At 31.5% G+C, this 16,658-nt stretch overlaps 1 protein-coding gene across 1 annotated transcript in view; it reads right to left on the bottom strand.

Annotated features, from left to right (window-relative positions):
• The window catches only part of LOC106462365 (dynamin-1-like), a 65,527-nt gene that overhangs the window by 14,944 nt on the left and 33,925 nt on the right, over nt 1-16,658 (bottom strand). Inside the window, exons 9-14 of the mRNA XM_013922282.2 lie at nt 15,782-15,849; nt 11,937-12,075; nt 8,596-8,753; nt 6,006-6,057; nt 4,385-4,498; nt 395-507 (exon numbers count right to left, since the gene is read on the bottom strand). Of these exons, the coding sequence (XP_013777736.1) occupies nt 395-507; nt 4,385-4,498; nt 6,006-6,057; nt 8,596-8,753; nt 11,937-12,075; nt 15,782-15,849 (644 nt within the window). The remainder of the gene's footprint in view (nt 1-394; nt 508-4,384; nt 4,499-6,005; nt 6,058-8,595; nt 8,754-11,936; nt 12,076-15,781; nt 15,850-16,658) is intronic.

A 16,658-nucleotide genomic window follows, 5' to 3' on the forward strand; every position in this document is an offset into this window, starting at 1 on the left:
TGATGCATAAAAGTATTTTTAATCTTAAAATGACAATTACTTTGAATGATAAATAGGCAGCATGAGAAAAGAAAAATCAGATATTTTGCATTTGAAAGTCTTGTAACGTTTACTGATAATCTGCTAAATTTCATGAACATACACTTACTAATTTAAAAGTTATAGCATGAAAACTATAAGAAGCACAAAATGGTTACGAGGTTGGTCCCAAGGACCGAGCCCATGCTGAAAAAGTTAACAAAAATAAATAAATAAATGCTAATTTCCAGAGACGGTATTACATCAAAATACAAGTATTTTTAAAATCTTTAGTTTATATAGTACTTTGTGGAACAGAAAATTGAAACAGATCACTGGAAAAGATTTATGATTTTAAAATGAAATTTTTCTTTACCTCTGATCTGGATTAAAAAGAATAAAAATGTGCCGACGAACTGACATGAAACCAGTCTCCCCATCCCGTAGTTTCAAGTTGTCTAAAGGCAGTAAATATTTCTTCTCTTTTTCCTATGCAAAACAGAAATTAACTGCTTACAATATATCAAAGCAAAACAGTTTTATAAAATCAACACAGACTACACAAGTTGATGATGAATTCAAGACCCAATAAGTCATTTTTTGTAACATTTTCTGACATTTTAAAATTTTCTGAAACCAATGACTGCTTTTGTAATTGTCAAAATGTTTGGCTCACTTGCAGTAAACTTTCACTTCAATAAGTTTTTATCATTTAAAAAAAAACACTCAATCATAAACCTAGGCTAATTTTTTACCTATACTGGACAAAATAAATCAGGAATTCTAGTTTGAAACTATTTGCAGCTACACTACTATGGCTCAAGAGCAGCAAAAAGCAGAGTTCTCAGAGAGTTTACACTACTGTAAGTCTTAATGTGGAGTTCTCGCCAAAGCATTTTCCAGCTAATCCAGTGTGTGTTGGGAGTGATATATATCTCTGAAACTTGGATTAAAATTCATAGAAAAATCTTATCTGCCCACTCAAAACACGGTAAGTAGCGATAATATCATGCATGATGGAGATGATAATTACACATCAACTCTTAAAGCAGTTTCAATATTTCTAGCATAATTTTGTGCCAGAGAGATCATTTTCTACACCAACTTGCCAAGGTTAACAGCTTTCGTTAGAAAAACATGATTTATGGCTTCCTACTTTTATACCCTACTCCTCTTATAATTACAAAAAAAACATATATTATTCTCTAAGCCTAATCAAAGACTTGATGTTACAATGTTTTTTTTTTTTAGTAGATAAAAACTGACATACTATGCTATTAAAAAAAAAGATAATGTCAATATAGATACCAAAAAAAGTTGAGGTGGAAATAAAATTTTAGTAATCAGAATTATGAATTGTCAAGAATATTTATTATCTTTAAAAAATCATTTTAAAGCTACAAGAAAAACTACAAGACACCATAACTGATAACTGCAAAAAATGAAACTGTTATTAAAACCATTGTCATGCACAGGCTATACAATTTAAACCTAATGTATTAGGTGAAACATCAAACTCTGTAGAGTTTATCACTGCAATTGTTCTTGTGGAGGTATCTATTGAATTTTTTAAAACATGTTTACTTTTTTGAATTTGATGAAAGAAAACACTACCTATTCAATCATCTGGGTCAACAACCGTGTAAAATAGACGTGCCAAACAATTGTAAGAGATACACCTCTTTATGGATTTGGCTTCCATTCAAGAGATAAAGAATCCATTCCCACTAATACCACTAATTCCCAGCAGTTTAACCATATTGACTACCTTCACATACTCTGTTACATGAAAGTGAAAGGATGTTGAAACTCCTGAAACATTTAAGCCCCATAACACCAACTGGTTCTATTGATCCACACAAAGAAAGCATGTTTGATGTGACTTAAGTCAACTGAGACCTACATATTAGTTTTAATTATTTAACTTTTATTGCTTTGCAATAACAATATAGGCAAGTTGTTAACTTCACTAGAAATGTTGCAATAATGTGGTTGGGAGCATTTTAGGTACTAATTGTGGGTCTTACAGAAAAGGTTATAATTCACAAATTTGACATTCCTTTAAGACCTATAATAGCTAGTACTATAAACTCTATAAACAACAGTTAAAAGTATTTAAGTTACACTCTACATCTATAAATATTTACATATCTTTTCCAATTAACTATCAAATGCATGAAACTTTAGACAATGGGGTCATGTAAATGTTAGACAATAATACTGAATAACCAAATTGGAAAGAAATATGACTGATTATGTCATATTAATTTGAACTTTACAAGAGATTATGGTACATTCAAAACAGTTATAGAGATTTATAATAATTTTTTATGCATTCAGTCTTCACTAGTAAGCATGCAAAGTTTATTACTAAGTCATAAGAATTTTAACTACTTGCACAGTCATGATAAATACACATATTACTTTAAGCAAGTTAGCCCAGGATTTAATGCACTTTCTAACAAAGCGTCTCTACCCAATAAATCCCAACAACAAACTAGCCAGGAAAACAGAGAAAGAACTGAGGAAGACAGTCTGACTGAGGTAGACATCAGCAAAATCCCAAACTCATCCTCAACTTGCTGAGGGGAACTTTGTCAGGGTTCTGACAAAAGTTGGATCAAAGATAAATACCTCTGGACAGTCGTGAGAGTAAGATGAATCTGAGAAAACTGTGATCTGTTAAACGTGTCACAGGTTCCAATCTAGACCCCTACAGGTCCAAAAGGGGTCCATCCATTGAGAATCTAAATGTACCTCCTACTGGCGGTGATAAGCCAAAGCATGCTGTTCAGATAAACGTGGGTGACAAAGCATAGCTATCCCCTCACATAACCGAGCAGCAAAGCTCCCAGCATGAACAGCAATATCAGAAGAAGGAAGAAAAAACCAAGGAGTCACTTGCCATCCTTTCTGCCAACAAGGAAAGAATGGAGTCAAATGAAATAGGAGAGACCTTCAAAACCTCACAAACCCAAGTAACCAATTGAAGAAAAGGGGCTGGAGGTGTCTGATCAAGATGATTCTCTGTTTAGGCTGTAAAAGAAGGAGCCGGAAAAAGTGAGTCTAAGTTCTCCCGAGCTGTTCCCGGGTCATTTACAAATACCGCCTCAGAACCCCTCGATGAGACACCCTCTTTTTGTATATATATCTCCATCTTGCAACAGATCATATCATGGACAGCTTCGACTGAGAGTGACCCCCCCTCCCCTGGCTGTTGACAAACACCAGATAGCAGAGGTGGAAGAGAAGAGGTCTGGTTGGCCTTTGTATCATAAACATTAACTGGTGAATTCATACTTATCGGGTGCACTTTTTCTTTGTTGTTAAAGTAATTTATAAATATAAATGAAGATATAACCATAGTAATGCTAACCACGTTCAAAGTCGCAATGTAAATTGTGAATAATCACAACAGTCCTGTTTATAGAAACTCATGATAAATGCTTTGTGGAAAAAAAATTATTACATTATCTGAATGATGTGCTTATATACAGTACCTAGATAGAGGGTGCATTGAAGTTGGTGGAGAAATTTGCAAATTGGAATTTGCCAAGGGCATTCAAGTGGGGTATAAAAGACTGGAGCAAGTATTTTCAATGCTTAGATGGGCAAAGAGTGGAAACCCTGGAGATCAAGAAATACTTAAAATGTCAGTGGATGTAAGCATGTTTGGGAAAAAAAATTTCTATTTTACATATACAGGCTGACTATACAAAATATCAGTTTCTTCCAGTCTATCCTGGATCACATGTTATTTGCAGTTAAAAATATTTAACAAGTAGTTTATTAGGTTATTTTCTTTTATAAGATGTACTGTTAGAAAACTTGCTGTATAAATATATAAATGATGTAAATGGGATATCCAATCATTTTTATTCTCATGTTTTCCTTATGTGCACTGTTAAAAAGACAGCAAGTTTGAACGAAATTTTATTTTAGTTATAACCATTGATGAAATATTTTGAATTCTTGGTCACTTTACAAATGCTTGCAATAATAGACTACTAGACTACACAAATATTATCTCAGAATGATGTAGTTAACATAAATTACACCTAACTTTGGACATAACACAGCACAACTTAGAAAATATTGTCAGCAGAATAATAATAATAATAAAAAAAGATTCTATTATATCGTTAATATATAAATTCTCTTTAATCATTACAAAAATGAACATTTTTTTTTCAAACATACAAGAAGTTTCAAATAAAACTCTGGTATTGCACACAAAAGTGTAGTTTGGTGTTGGGAAAGCAAGAGCATAAAGACTTACAAAAGGCAAATGGAAAAAAACTGCATTTTAAACAAAGACAATGGATCTAATGTCAATTCAAGTTTCAACAGTGAAACAAAGGTTTACCTCTTCGTCTTTAAACCAGGATAGTGACTCTGAAGTCAACACAAACCAGTAATCTCTTGAACCTCCCTTCATGATTCCGAGGTTGTTGATACACATCCAACCTTTCCTAATTACCTGTGTTAACAGATGACAAACTGCTTTTGTTAAGCATTGTATTTTACAGAAAAGAAAATACAGTATAATCTTGTAAGTGTTTATCAATGACATGAAATATCCATTTTATATAAAATACAAAAACTATTTTTTAACAAAACTGGTTCATTAAGGAATGGTAACAGCTAATCTGTTACTCCTATGAAAAACTTGTACTTAATAGCAACTGAAAATAAGTAACAGGTGATGAGTTTCCTTCAAGCTTCGATAATCAAAACTTTATTTAATTGCATCAAAAATGTACTTTTTCCTTGTAAAAAATGGAAAATTTTTCAACATGAAAATAACTTATTTCTAATTGAAACAATTTAATTTTATTTGGGTTTCAACAGGAAAATTTCTAAAAAAACAGTTTTCACAAAGGATAGTATTTACAGCAACTGGAAAAAAATTCTCAAATGGTTTCTTGGTTTAGTATATTTTGAATTTCATGCAAAGTTACACGAGGGCTATCTGCACTAGTCATCCCTAATTAAGCAGCGAGAAACTAGAAGGAAGGAAGGGAGCCAGCAAACACCATCCACCAACAACTCTTGGGCTATTCTTTTATTAATGAATAGTGGGAATGACTGTCACATTATAACATCCCATGGATGAAAGGACAAGCATGTTCAGTATGCCAGGGATTTAAACCCATGACCCGCAGATTGTGAGTCGAGTGCCCTAACCACCAGGCCATGCCAGGCCTCAACTAGTTTCTACCAGCAAAATATTTACCAGTTGGTCTCCCATTAGCTTGAACATCACAAGTTGTTAAATGAATATGTTTCAAAGACCTAAGCAGAGAATGTTTGGGCAACAAACCATTATTCTATCAGGATACTCCCTTTTGAAAATCATTTGTTTCAAAGTAACAAAATGGCCAATCCAGAGTCAAAGTCTCAACTATGTAAAACATTCACAAAAACACTTGGAAGGATTGTTTTTAAAAAGTTAATTTCACTTTCTTAGTTGCCTTTGACTGTTCTTGCAAGAATTCAAATCAGCATATCAGACTATTTCTTATACTTTTTTAAAATTATAATTTATGTTTCTCAAAATATTGAGAACAGAACAATAAAACTCCCCTAAACAAGTTCAGGTACAGCGTAGCCAAAATCTGAAACAAAAAATTAAAACAGCTGACATTCTTGAAAGTAAACTTTACAATTTAATTCTAATCCATATACATTTTTTTCCCCCCCATCAAACAATGCAGATTTGTCTATCTTTGTATGGGGAAACAAAATATTTTGTATAAAAATACCATAAAACAGTGAAAAGGTATTGCTTCCAACAAATATTACCTTCACAAGAAAAAACTTGACCAATAAAAAAACAACAACCTAAAATGATAATCTGAAAATACCTGATCTTGAAATTCTTACATAGAAACTATAGAATTAAGGAATTTTATGATATAAAAACTATTGAATCTTTAATACATGAAATTAACATATAACATTTCTCAATCCTAAGATTCACAAACCTGATTCCCAAGACTTTTTTTCCCAGCATTGGATTCAGCATGCTGCTGGGCACTTAAAAAAAAAAAAAAAAATTTCAAACAACATTCCAACAATATGCTAGGATATGCAAAATGTCTATTAAACAAAAATAAGGAAGAATGAACTCTTGTAACAGAACAAAATAACCTGTACTAGGAAACTAGCCAATATTCCATACACAATATACTTTTATATAGTGAAAGTGAATTCTTTTCTTTGAATGAAGCTGTTTTTTTTCTTCTATAAACTGAAAACCAGATAATCCTATTAATGTCAATTATTATAATTCAAAATATATTGTGATCCTGTGAAGATACAAACAAACATTTTATACAAAATGTATAAAGCAAATACTGTTTTATTACACTACAATACTAGAAACATACACATAACATTACAATAACTGAATCAATACTGAAATATACAAAACACAAGATACAATTTCTGATCAATTTCAGAAGTATTTTTTTTCTTTACTGATTTACAGTGTCTAAACTGTCCTGTTGGCAAGTTTTTCTTATTGTTCTATTTTGCAGTGCTTATGGTATGTAGATAAGATGATTGTTGTCTTGTCACTAGGTAGTTTTCTATGGATAAATGAATTCATTTGAGGTTGTATCTCTGTTGATACTCTGGAAGTGGTCTCAATAGGAACCTCAGGCTCTCCAGCAGGTTGATTTTTCTCTGGTGAAGCATTTGCTGAAGCTAAACAATTGGCTGTTCTCCTGTCAACATCCTTCCAGGATGTTCAGACTCTCCAGCAGGTTGATTTTTCTCTGGTGAAGCATTTGCTGAAGCTAAACAATTGGCTGTTCTCCTGTCAACATCCTTCCACAGATGTTCAGGCTCTCCAGCAGGTTGATTTTTCTCTGGTGAAGCATTTGCTGAAGCTAAACAATTGGCTGTTCTCCTGTCAACATCCTTCCACAGATGTTCAGACTCTCCAGCAGGTTGATTTTTCTCTGGTGAAGCATTTGCTGAAGCTAAACAATTGGCTGTTCTCCTGTCAACATCCTTCCAAAGATGTTGACAGCAGATGACTTTTGGTTTGAACCACCTATTCTTCTGTATTTTTTTCTGTTGCACTCCACTCTGTTGTCTTCATTACTCTGTACATTCATCCTTGCTGTCACTAGAAATGCAGCCTCTAGTGGTTCAATTGTTGTTCTTTTTTTTTTTTTTTTTTATTTGCAAACAAATTTTACAAAATGTCAAATAAAAATTATTTTTGAGTTAAAACTTGTTGAGATAGTGTTAGAATTATTATTTTTACTGAAATACAATATGCAAGTGTGCACTCAACATCTGAAAGTTGCTCTGTAGTCATCATAGGGTTTAATGGGCTTTCCTGGTAAGAGGTTGTCAGATATGATTATATAAACTTAAGTTCTAAACATACTAGTATCAAGCTTTTCTAAGGGACACGAAATCAGTGTTAGCTCATGAAACACCCCAACTAGTTCATTGTGCATTATATGTAATTTATATTCTAATCTTTCTTTAATGTTAGTTTCACTTACAGTACTAATTAAAATATTTAGTATATATTTTTATTTTTTAACACTGTTATTATTTTGCATTGTTATCTTAGCATATAAATTTTGGACAGCCAAAATTATTGCTAACATAGTTGCTCAACTAATGAATAAATTTTACAAAATTTGTATAGTAAGCATGTCTACTACAAGAAATCACATGGGCCACTGTTTTTGTCAGTGCATTGCTAAACATAAAACAGCAAACAGTTTGAGCTGCAAACTCTGATTTCACATCACTCTGTCACAATTTCTTTTTTTTTTTTTTTTTACAGCTATGCTGTTTTTGATTAGATATATATTACACTCTTCAAGGAAGGACAACAGGCTTTAACAATCGTTTCATACAATATGGTTTTCACTTCAAGAACGTGTTTAAACTCATATGTGTTAATTATGATTACTTCAGTTCTGGCTGACATAGTTAAGTTTATGTCATTTCAGTCAATCTATACCTCTGGAGGTTGAGGCAAGTGGAATTTTTATATCTAAATCTTTATTGTGAAGGACAAAAGGAAGAAAAGTTTATCAAAAGCTAGTAGTACTTGTACTTTTATTCAATTGTTATTAGAGAATCTCAACGAAAGGATTTAGAAATCGAGGCAAACAATTATTCGGGGGAGGGGGCTGGAAGGTATATTTCTTGTGTTTAAACATTGAGTTGTTTTGACTTATTTCTAACATTATAAGTATCTTTTTGTGTGAAAAAAGATTACAACTAATTCTATGGTAAAAATTAGTCACAGTTTCAATCTATTGAAATTATTACAAATAGCAGTAAACATTCTTCAAATCACAATCTGATTATTTCATAATTCTGTCAGTAAAACTACATGATCAATAATAATTACTTTAAGTTTGTTTGTTTAAGCACAAAGCTACACAATGGGCTATCTGTACTTTGTCCACTGTTAGGAACTGAACCCTGGATTTTAGCATTGTAAGTCCAGAAACTTACTGCTGACCCACCACGGTCATTACTTTACAACAGTATTAGAACTTTATATCAAGAAACATACAAACACATCATACTAACTTGCTAAATCCCATGAAATCTTCATGATTGGTATTGATATAAGATAACTCAATTTCCACTAGAAGAGCCAGTAGTTCTTTTGTCTTCTGCTCTCTATCACGTACGTGAGAAGTAATAATTCTATCTGTCTCTTCTCGTAGCCTTGGATAACGGTTCATCTGAAAATACAATCCTTTTCAGCCTCACTACAGTTTCATTCAATAACTTAAAACAGAAAATGACAGCAGCTATAAGAAAGGAAGTTATGAGTGATGAACAAACCTAGAAATAATGATTTGCTTGTATGCTGTATTTGATGCAAATTTAGATGAGGATTATCTCATTAGCCATTCCAAGTTTTGAAGTGACAGACTTGAGCTACATTTATATGACCGAATAGATGGACTTGATCATTACTATTATAGTTCATCTCTAGAAGCTCTAATTCTCGGCAACAAGAAGCAAACATTGAATCCTAAAATTCACATCCAAGTAGACTAACCACTAGTCCACTTCCAACCCATGAACAACAAAACAAAACTCTGAACTGAACTGCTTCACTGTTTATTATTGGTTAAATATAATTTTATTAGTGTAATAAGTAGTCTGAACTTTGTATTTCATCTTATTATGATTACTGTTTTACATCTTTTTTTTAATGAAATACATTTTATTTTTTAATTATAGAATTCACAAAAAAAGTTTTAGCAATTTACAACCAGTTTTATCCAAGTTTAGGATATGGGTCCTAGGACTTTCTATAATGTAAACAACTGTAGTTTATTTCAAAAGTTAGGTTCTTTAAAAAAAACCTTTTAAAGGCATTACCTTAAAACTTAGTTTGTTTATAAAATGTGCATGATTTAAAGACCTAAATGTTTATTTATCATCAACAGAAAAAGTAATTTGGTAAAAAGTTATCTAATATTGAGAAATTTTAAATTCTTTTGGTTGACTGGTTGTAGCTTCATGGTGCAAAGCACCAAGTTCTTTTAAAAATAAGATTCAGGCCAACTCTAAAAAAAAAAAAGTCTTAATAAAAACTTGTGAAATGTATTGTAAAGTGTTCTTGTTATTTTATAAATGTTAAAACATTGAGGATCATTTGTTTGTTTGTTTAACACAAATCTACACAAGTGGCTATCTGTGTTGTGCCAACTACAGGTATCAAAACTCGGTTTTTGTGTTATAAACCTTTAGAGGAAGTTAACAGTATTCAGTATGTTGCTTTAATATGTTATAAAATAGTTCCAAATTTTGTAAAATTTTCATGAACCCGACAAGACATTCTTTTTCATACTTTCTGAAATTTATAAGAATCCAACAGCAAGGTCAAAGCCCACACAGCATGATCTTTTAATGTGTTATCTTAAAAAAATTTAATTAAATCACTTTATTATCAACACATGTTAATAAAATTGGCATGAAAACATAGTTCATAATTAAAATTATACATGTTTTATTTTCTTAATTTCAATAAGAAACATTAAAATAATTTTTAGTCTTCCGTGTCATGTGATGATCTGAGCTCTAACTTCTTTATTTTGTAAAGGCTATTGCAGCTGCCAATAAGGAACATAGACTATACATAACTACAAGCAAGAATCTAAAGTTTCACCTCCTACATTCTTGATTTACTGAGATATCGATACATTTGTCAAACCCACCAGAGATGTCCCTCCCTTCTAGCTCTGACTTTCAGCATTAATTACTAATCAACCTTATACGCCTGATGGACGTGTTCATAACCAATAGCAAAGGCAGAATCTTCTCCAAACAAAGCTAGTTATCAATTGTTTAGTTTTTAGTGCCTGTTATTCACTTGATCAAAGTCTTTAAGTGCATGATCATTGTCTTGTTACTCTGAACAATTAACATAATTTTTTAAATATACTTGTAGCTCACTTTGAAACCAGATAAATTATAGTAGTTTTAGGAGATTCTATCCTAATGATAAATAATTTTTTTTGTTTTCTAAAATTTATATTTCAAACATATAAGAATTATTTTTTGGACACCCAAATTTGTAAAACTCAATGAGGCTCACAGAAAAACACCTACTTGGTTGAAAAATGCTAGTCCTTGATTTTTTTTATGTATGATTTAATTTATTGTTATTTATGTTTTAACAAAACTAAATTGAATGTAAAAATTGTAAACTTCTCAGTTGAGCCTAATAAAGCTTTTAGTAAAATATTTAAAATTACACGTGCTTGTCCCTGTTTAAAATAATACCTCACAATCATGTGGTGTTTACTTTAGCTCTACAAAACAGCTATTGGGCTCCCGCTGTGATTTGTTGCTTTTCATGTGGCAATTACTACTTCAGCGGGTAACTACAATGAACAGCAGTAAAACTATAAGACTAAAAGTGAAAATAATAACAGTCAAAACGGTACGTTAGAGCTTATTTATGATCAATATTGTAATCAGTGCTGAGAAAAAAAGGCATTATTCATTGCATTTCATATTTTTCAAGTTTTCATTTCACTGTACATTGATGATTTCGCTACATTTAGTGTTAATGTAAAGAAAACGAGATAAGTTGTGAAAATATACCAAAACATACTTTAGATATTCAGTTAGAAGGTTTTAGAGGTTATGCAAATGAAATATCAAATTGTAAGATGAAAAAAAGTATTTTCCTTCTTAGTATGTAATAACCTTTAACTCAGACTGACATGGTAAAAAGTTTTGAAATTCAGATAGACAGACTTTTAATAAAAAGTCTATTAAATATTTTTGTGTGTGTGTGTGTGTGTGTTAAAATACTTATAATTTTTACAAAAAGACTTGCTAAATTTTGTGAAGATACATATTGTAAAGTCAGTTATAATAAGCACAGCTTCAGAGAAATAGGCTTAGTCCAATGGACTGACACCACTCTGAAGTGTTAAAATGATAAAACGTTCTATCACATCCAATGTAAAATAGCAAACATTCTGAATTCTGACGAGTCAATGGAGTGAGAAGCACTATATTCTATGTGCATATTTATCTTTTTACCTTCTAGTCAGGTTTATACCATAAATCTGATGAGAATATTAAAACTGTCTTGGCTGAAATCTAATGCTTTTGAATGAAAGCTATTTACATATTAGCACAATTATTTTGCCATTAGAATAGCAAATCGCTAGTTTTCACGATAAAATTAATTTGCCTCAATTGACAAATGTTCCTGCTTTTAGTATTAAAATCAAGCTGAACAATTTTTCATGCTAGCATTCCTCATCTGCACCTACATATATATGTTGACCATTATGTTGCTTCTCAATATAACTATTCAAAAAACAGTACACTATTGAAAAAAAAAAATGTATCTGCAAGTTTAAGTGAAAGAAAAGATTCAAATACAAAATCACCTTTTCTGTACATTTTCTGATAATTTTCCCTAATTCATTCACTACTAAGTCAACACATTTCAGAGAAGGTTCTCGCAGCCGCCTTATCTGTTTCTTAACAATAGCTTCAAAAGCCAAGTCTGGAGTAAAAAGTCCAACTCTGTGAATGAAACAAAATACAATGTTTATTTTAATTCTACTAAGGCAAAGTATTTAACAATGCCAAAGCATCTAGTGCTGTCAATATGGGCTGGCAGATGTTTTAACTATAGATTAAATGTATTTAAAGTTAATTAAAATATTATACCTTTAAGCAAACACAAATCTAAGCAGAGAGAGAAAAACCTTGGTTACTTTTAATTTTTCAAACTCCTTTGCTAATAACCCATGAGAAACAGTATAGTATAACACCTAGTATAAAAAAAAAGCAGCATATAAACATTTGTTGGTATACTGATAATTCCAAGATTTAACCGTTCCACGTGTTGAATGTCAAATTTTAATTACAAATAATAATTCTAACTATTTCAAAATTTTCTTTACTCAAAAATATTTCAGAATTGTCATTTTGTAACATTTATTTAGTATAATTCACCAAGTAAAAATGTAAAAAATGTTCATGCTTGTATTTCTACACAGCATCAAGGAGCTTCACTCATAAACAACCCACTTACAGACTATCCTTGAATTTTTCCACCCAAGCCAAGACATAGGTTTTTTTAGTTGCTAAGATACTATCATCCTTTGAAAATACAATTAATTAAGTTTTGTTTCTACAATGGATTTGCCTTGTCTGTCTGTCTATTTATTATTACACACCTCTAATCATTTCATATGTTGTAAATGTCAGAAAAGGGGTGAGAACAACCTTTCAAGACAGTTTTGAAAATAGCTACAAGCAAAGTTTAAATACTATTGGGTAAAGCAAAGCTTAACCTATTTACAACAAATCAAAATCATTTAAAGTTTCTTAAGAAAAAAAATTAGATGTAGCTCCTGTTGAAAAAAACAACAGAATTTAGTGGGAAGTTTAGAAGAATCGGGAACAAATAGACCTAGGAATATTTTTTTTTTTATAGTTTGTTCAGACATTCTTTTTGTTTCTGAAAATTTTTTTGTGTTAAATTATAGCAAGTTTCTTCTATGACCAGACATTAGGTAGGTCTTACTAGTTTTAGAGAATATGGTAGCAATGGTAAAATATTTAAAAATACTCCAGTGAATCAAAACTTTAATCATTGAATATTATTACGTTTATGATATTCAAACTGTGTACATAAATAAAATAACTTATATTCATTGAAAACAAAGTAAATGTATTAGATATTCATTGATTTCAATCAAGAATAATGTTCTCAAAAGTACTGTTATCCAGTCTGAATTATACAAGTCATAGCCAGGAGTGGTGACTACTTCCACCAGCAAAATAAAGGTCAAAGGTAAGTACTATAATTCATGTTTATCATGTACATTTTCTATTTGTTATTATAAAAATAACTAATTGGTAAAAATCTAAAACTTATTAGATTAGTTAAGATAATAAAGAAATAAAAATTCTTCACGAGATATGCTTGTGAGCAGACTGTGCATTACATCATTGAACATGGTAACAAGAGGTACATGTTCCCCAAACGATTTACAACTTTTATGGCAAGATTATTAGTTAGACAGACATAGTTCAAAGACCAACAGAACAATAAAATTAAATAGAAACAGATGTAGACTGTTACAGTCCTTAAGCTACAGCACTGTGCAAAAGTGTTAGGACAAATTAAAAAATTGGATTTCAGGCTACTTTCAAAGAACAATGGAAGGTAAATCACAGGTAAAACATGAACATTTTATTAATCCTCACATTTAGTACAACAGAAACTCAGTGGAAGTGCTTGAGTTCAGAAAACAGTTAATATTTTGTGTGTCCCCCCTTTTTCTTTAATAACTAAAGACAGTCTTTCAGGCATTGTTGCAAAATATTTAATCAGTGTCATTTGTGATTTTACTCCAAATGTCTCTAAAATGCTCCCATAAAGTTTCTTGGGAAGTAACTTTTGACTTGTCAAGGTTTTGATCTATCAAATCCCAGATCTCGTACTACAGCAGCTTCTTTATTAGCTAAGTAATTTCTGCCTAGGTTGGATGAGTGTTTGGGGTCATTATCTTCTTGGTAGTAGAATCCTTTACCAATAATATACAAACCACTTGGTATACCATGAAGGATCAGTATCTGATGGTACTTGTGCTAGTCCATTATTCCATCTATTATGTAAATATCTCCTGTCACCTCGGCAGAAAAACACCCCCAAACCATCACACTGCCTCCCTCATGCTTCATGGCAGGTGCTATGCATTGAGGTAAGTATCTTTAACCTTTCTTCTGCTGGACATACAACCTACACTTTGAACCAAATATTTCAAACTTGGACTCATCTGTCAATAACACCTTTTCCAATCATCATTAGTCCAGTTTTTGTACTTTTTGGCAAATTTCAGTCTCTTGACAGTATTTGGAGATAGAAGTAAAGGTTTTTTTAACTGCTACATAACCAAATATTTCATTCTCATTGAGTCTTCTTGATACTGTAGATCTGGACACTTTTGTGTTATTTGGTACATGGTCGTTTATCTCATGCTTGAGATCAGTGACAATCTTCCTTCTCTCCCGAAGGCTGCATAAACAAAGATACTTAACATCAGTATCATTGAGTTTAGGTGTTCTGCATCTTCCTTTCCTATTTTCAAATTAACCTGTCTCAGTCTTACAATCTAGGGTGTATTGATAGTGTTTGGGGAGCATTTCAAGTCTGCAGCAATTTGTCGGAGAGTCCAACCAGCATCACTTAAACTTTTATTGTGAACTCTCTGCTTTACTTTATGCTTTTTGGGCTGTGGCATGACAACAAAAGTTAATATATATAATGTTAAACACTGTTTTTATCGAGGTATACCGGCACCATATGCTAGCTCCCTGCTAGCTTCTTTCTATACAGTTAAGACATTGCATGGGAGTCCATGACAGTTATTTCAGACACTAAATTTGATCAGTATGTTCATTCAAGCAAAATCCTTATGACATGCCCTTGGTACAAGTATATGAGAATTCTAAAGAATGATAAGTATTCTCACCCTGTCAACAGGGATCAGTGAAGCATTATCCCCATAAAATGGAAAGAATGACAAAATATTCTCTTGTCTTAACACATTTGCACAGTACTGTATATAGGACAATTGTAGCTTTTGGTTACAATCTGCAGTCATTCTAGGAAGAAAAAGAGTAATTTAGATTTATCTTGTTTTTCTTTTTATGGTAGTTACAAAATCGTTCACATTGACTGAATCTGTATAGAATTAGGGTAAAGAAAATAACAGTAAAATTATAAAGTTTTACTGAAAAAAATGTTTGATATTTACTTAGGCAGTTTCAGAGGTTGCACAAACGAAATGTGAAAGTTTCCAGATGAAGAAAAGTATCTTAAATCTTAACATGAAAATCACTTTGCACTCAGAGCAGTCAACACTCTGACGGACAAATCTTTAGCAAAAAATACTTTATTAAAAAATCTGATTCTTTGTGTAAAAAAACATTTGTAATGTTTACTGGAAGCTTGCCAAATTTCATAAAGATACACATACAATATTAAAAGTTATTGTATGGAAACTGATGGTTACTTTATAGTTACGAGGTTGGTTGCATAGCCCCACTGCATACAGAAAGAGTTAAATGCAAATAAATTTCCATGATACGAGTTACACTACTTTATTACATTGCTTAAAGTCCGTATTTACAAGAATTCAATACAGTAAGCAATTCTTGAGAGCGATTACTAGCTTTTCATAATAACTTCAGCAACAGAAACAGCTCTACATACCTAATGCCATGAATATTTCGAATTGCAAAAGATATTTCTCTTCTAAGTTCTTTCTCATCAAACTCCATCTGTGAAACATCAAATGAAGTTTACATTAAATACCACATGAATAAAAATTTCTAAATTTTTAGAACAGATGGGTTAATCAAAAATAAACACTCAGTCAAGTGAGTAGCCCATGCATTATGTAATTGGATACGGTAAAGGGAGCTACACATTTGCCAAGTGATTTACAACTTGTCTGGTGAGAATAAACTAGTACCTCAATTATCTGCACTGGTCCAGGGAAAGCGAAAATTGTGGATAACAGAAACAGTGGACAATTGAGGCACTAGTGTATCTTACTAGTTAACCCACTGTTTAATCTAAATAAAAATTTTTCAGAATATTTAAGTTCCTTGTTTTAATTTATAATCTGTTTACCATCGTTTAATAACATTATCATGAAAAATTATAAAAGCCATCACAATCATAATAATAAAAACCAACTGTCGGTTGGTCAGTCAGTTGATCAAGCTCGATTTCTCCAAATTCAAATTTGCCCAATCTTCACTCTCATTTCTTCAACAAAAATTTTTTTTTTTATTTCACAGAGAAGACCAACTTATAATAATTATACTTAAAACCACTTGAAATTAACTCTTCCACAAAAAGCCAACTGCTTAGCCCCACTTTTCATACTGAAATGAGGTGAAAACCACAATTTGCAGCAATTAAGATGCATAAGCTTACTTCACTAAAGCAACTGACTAGCTAGCACAATTTTGGATTTCAATTTGTGATGGATTTACTATTACATATTTATTTTAATATCAATGTTTGTTTAAATTAAATTTATATTTAGAAATGTACATAACTTATACTGTTAAATATGTAT

Source organism: Limulus polyphemus, unplaced genomic scaffold (genome assembly GCF_000517525.1).
Source record: "Limulus polyphemus unplaced genomic scaffold, Limulus_polyphemus-2.1.2 Scaffold1151, whole genome shotgun sequence".
NCBI classification, from domain to species: Eukaryota; Metazoa; Arthropoda; class Merostomata; order Xiphosura; family Limulidae; genus Limulus; species Limulus polyphemus.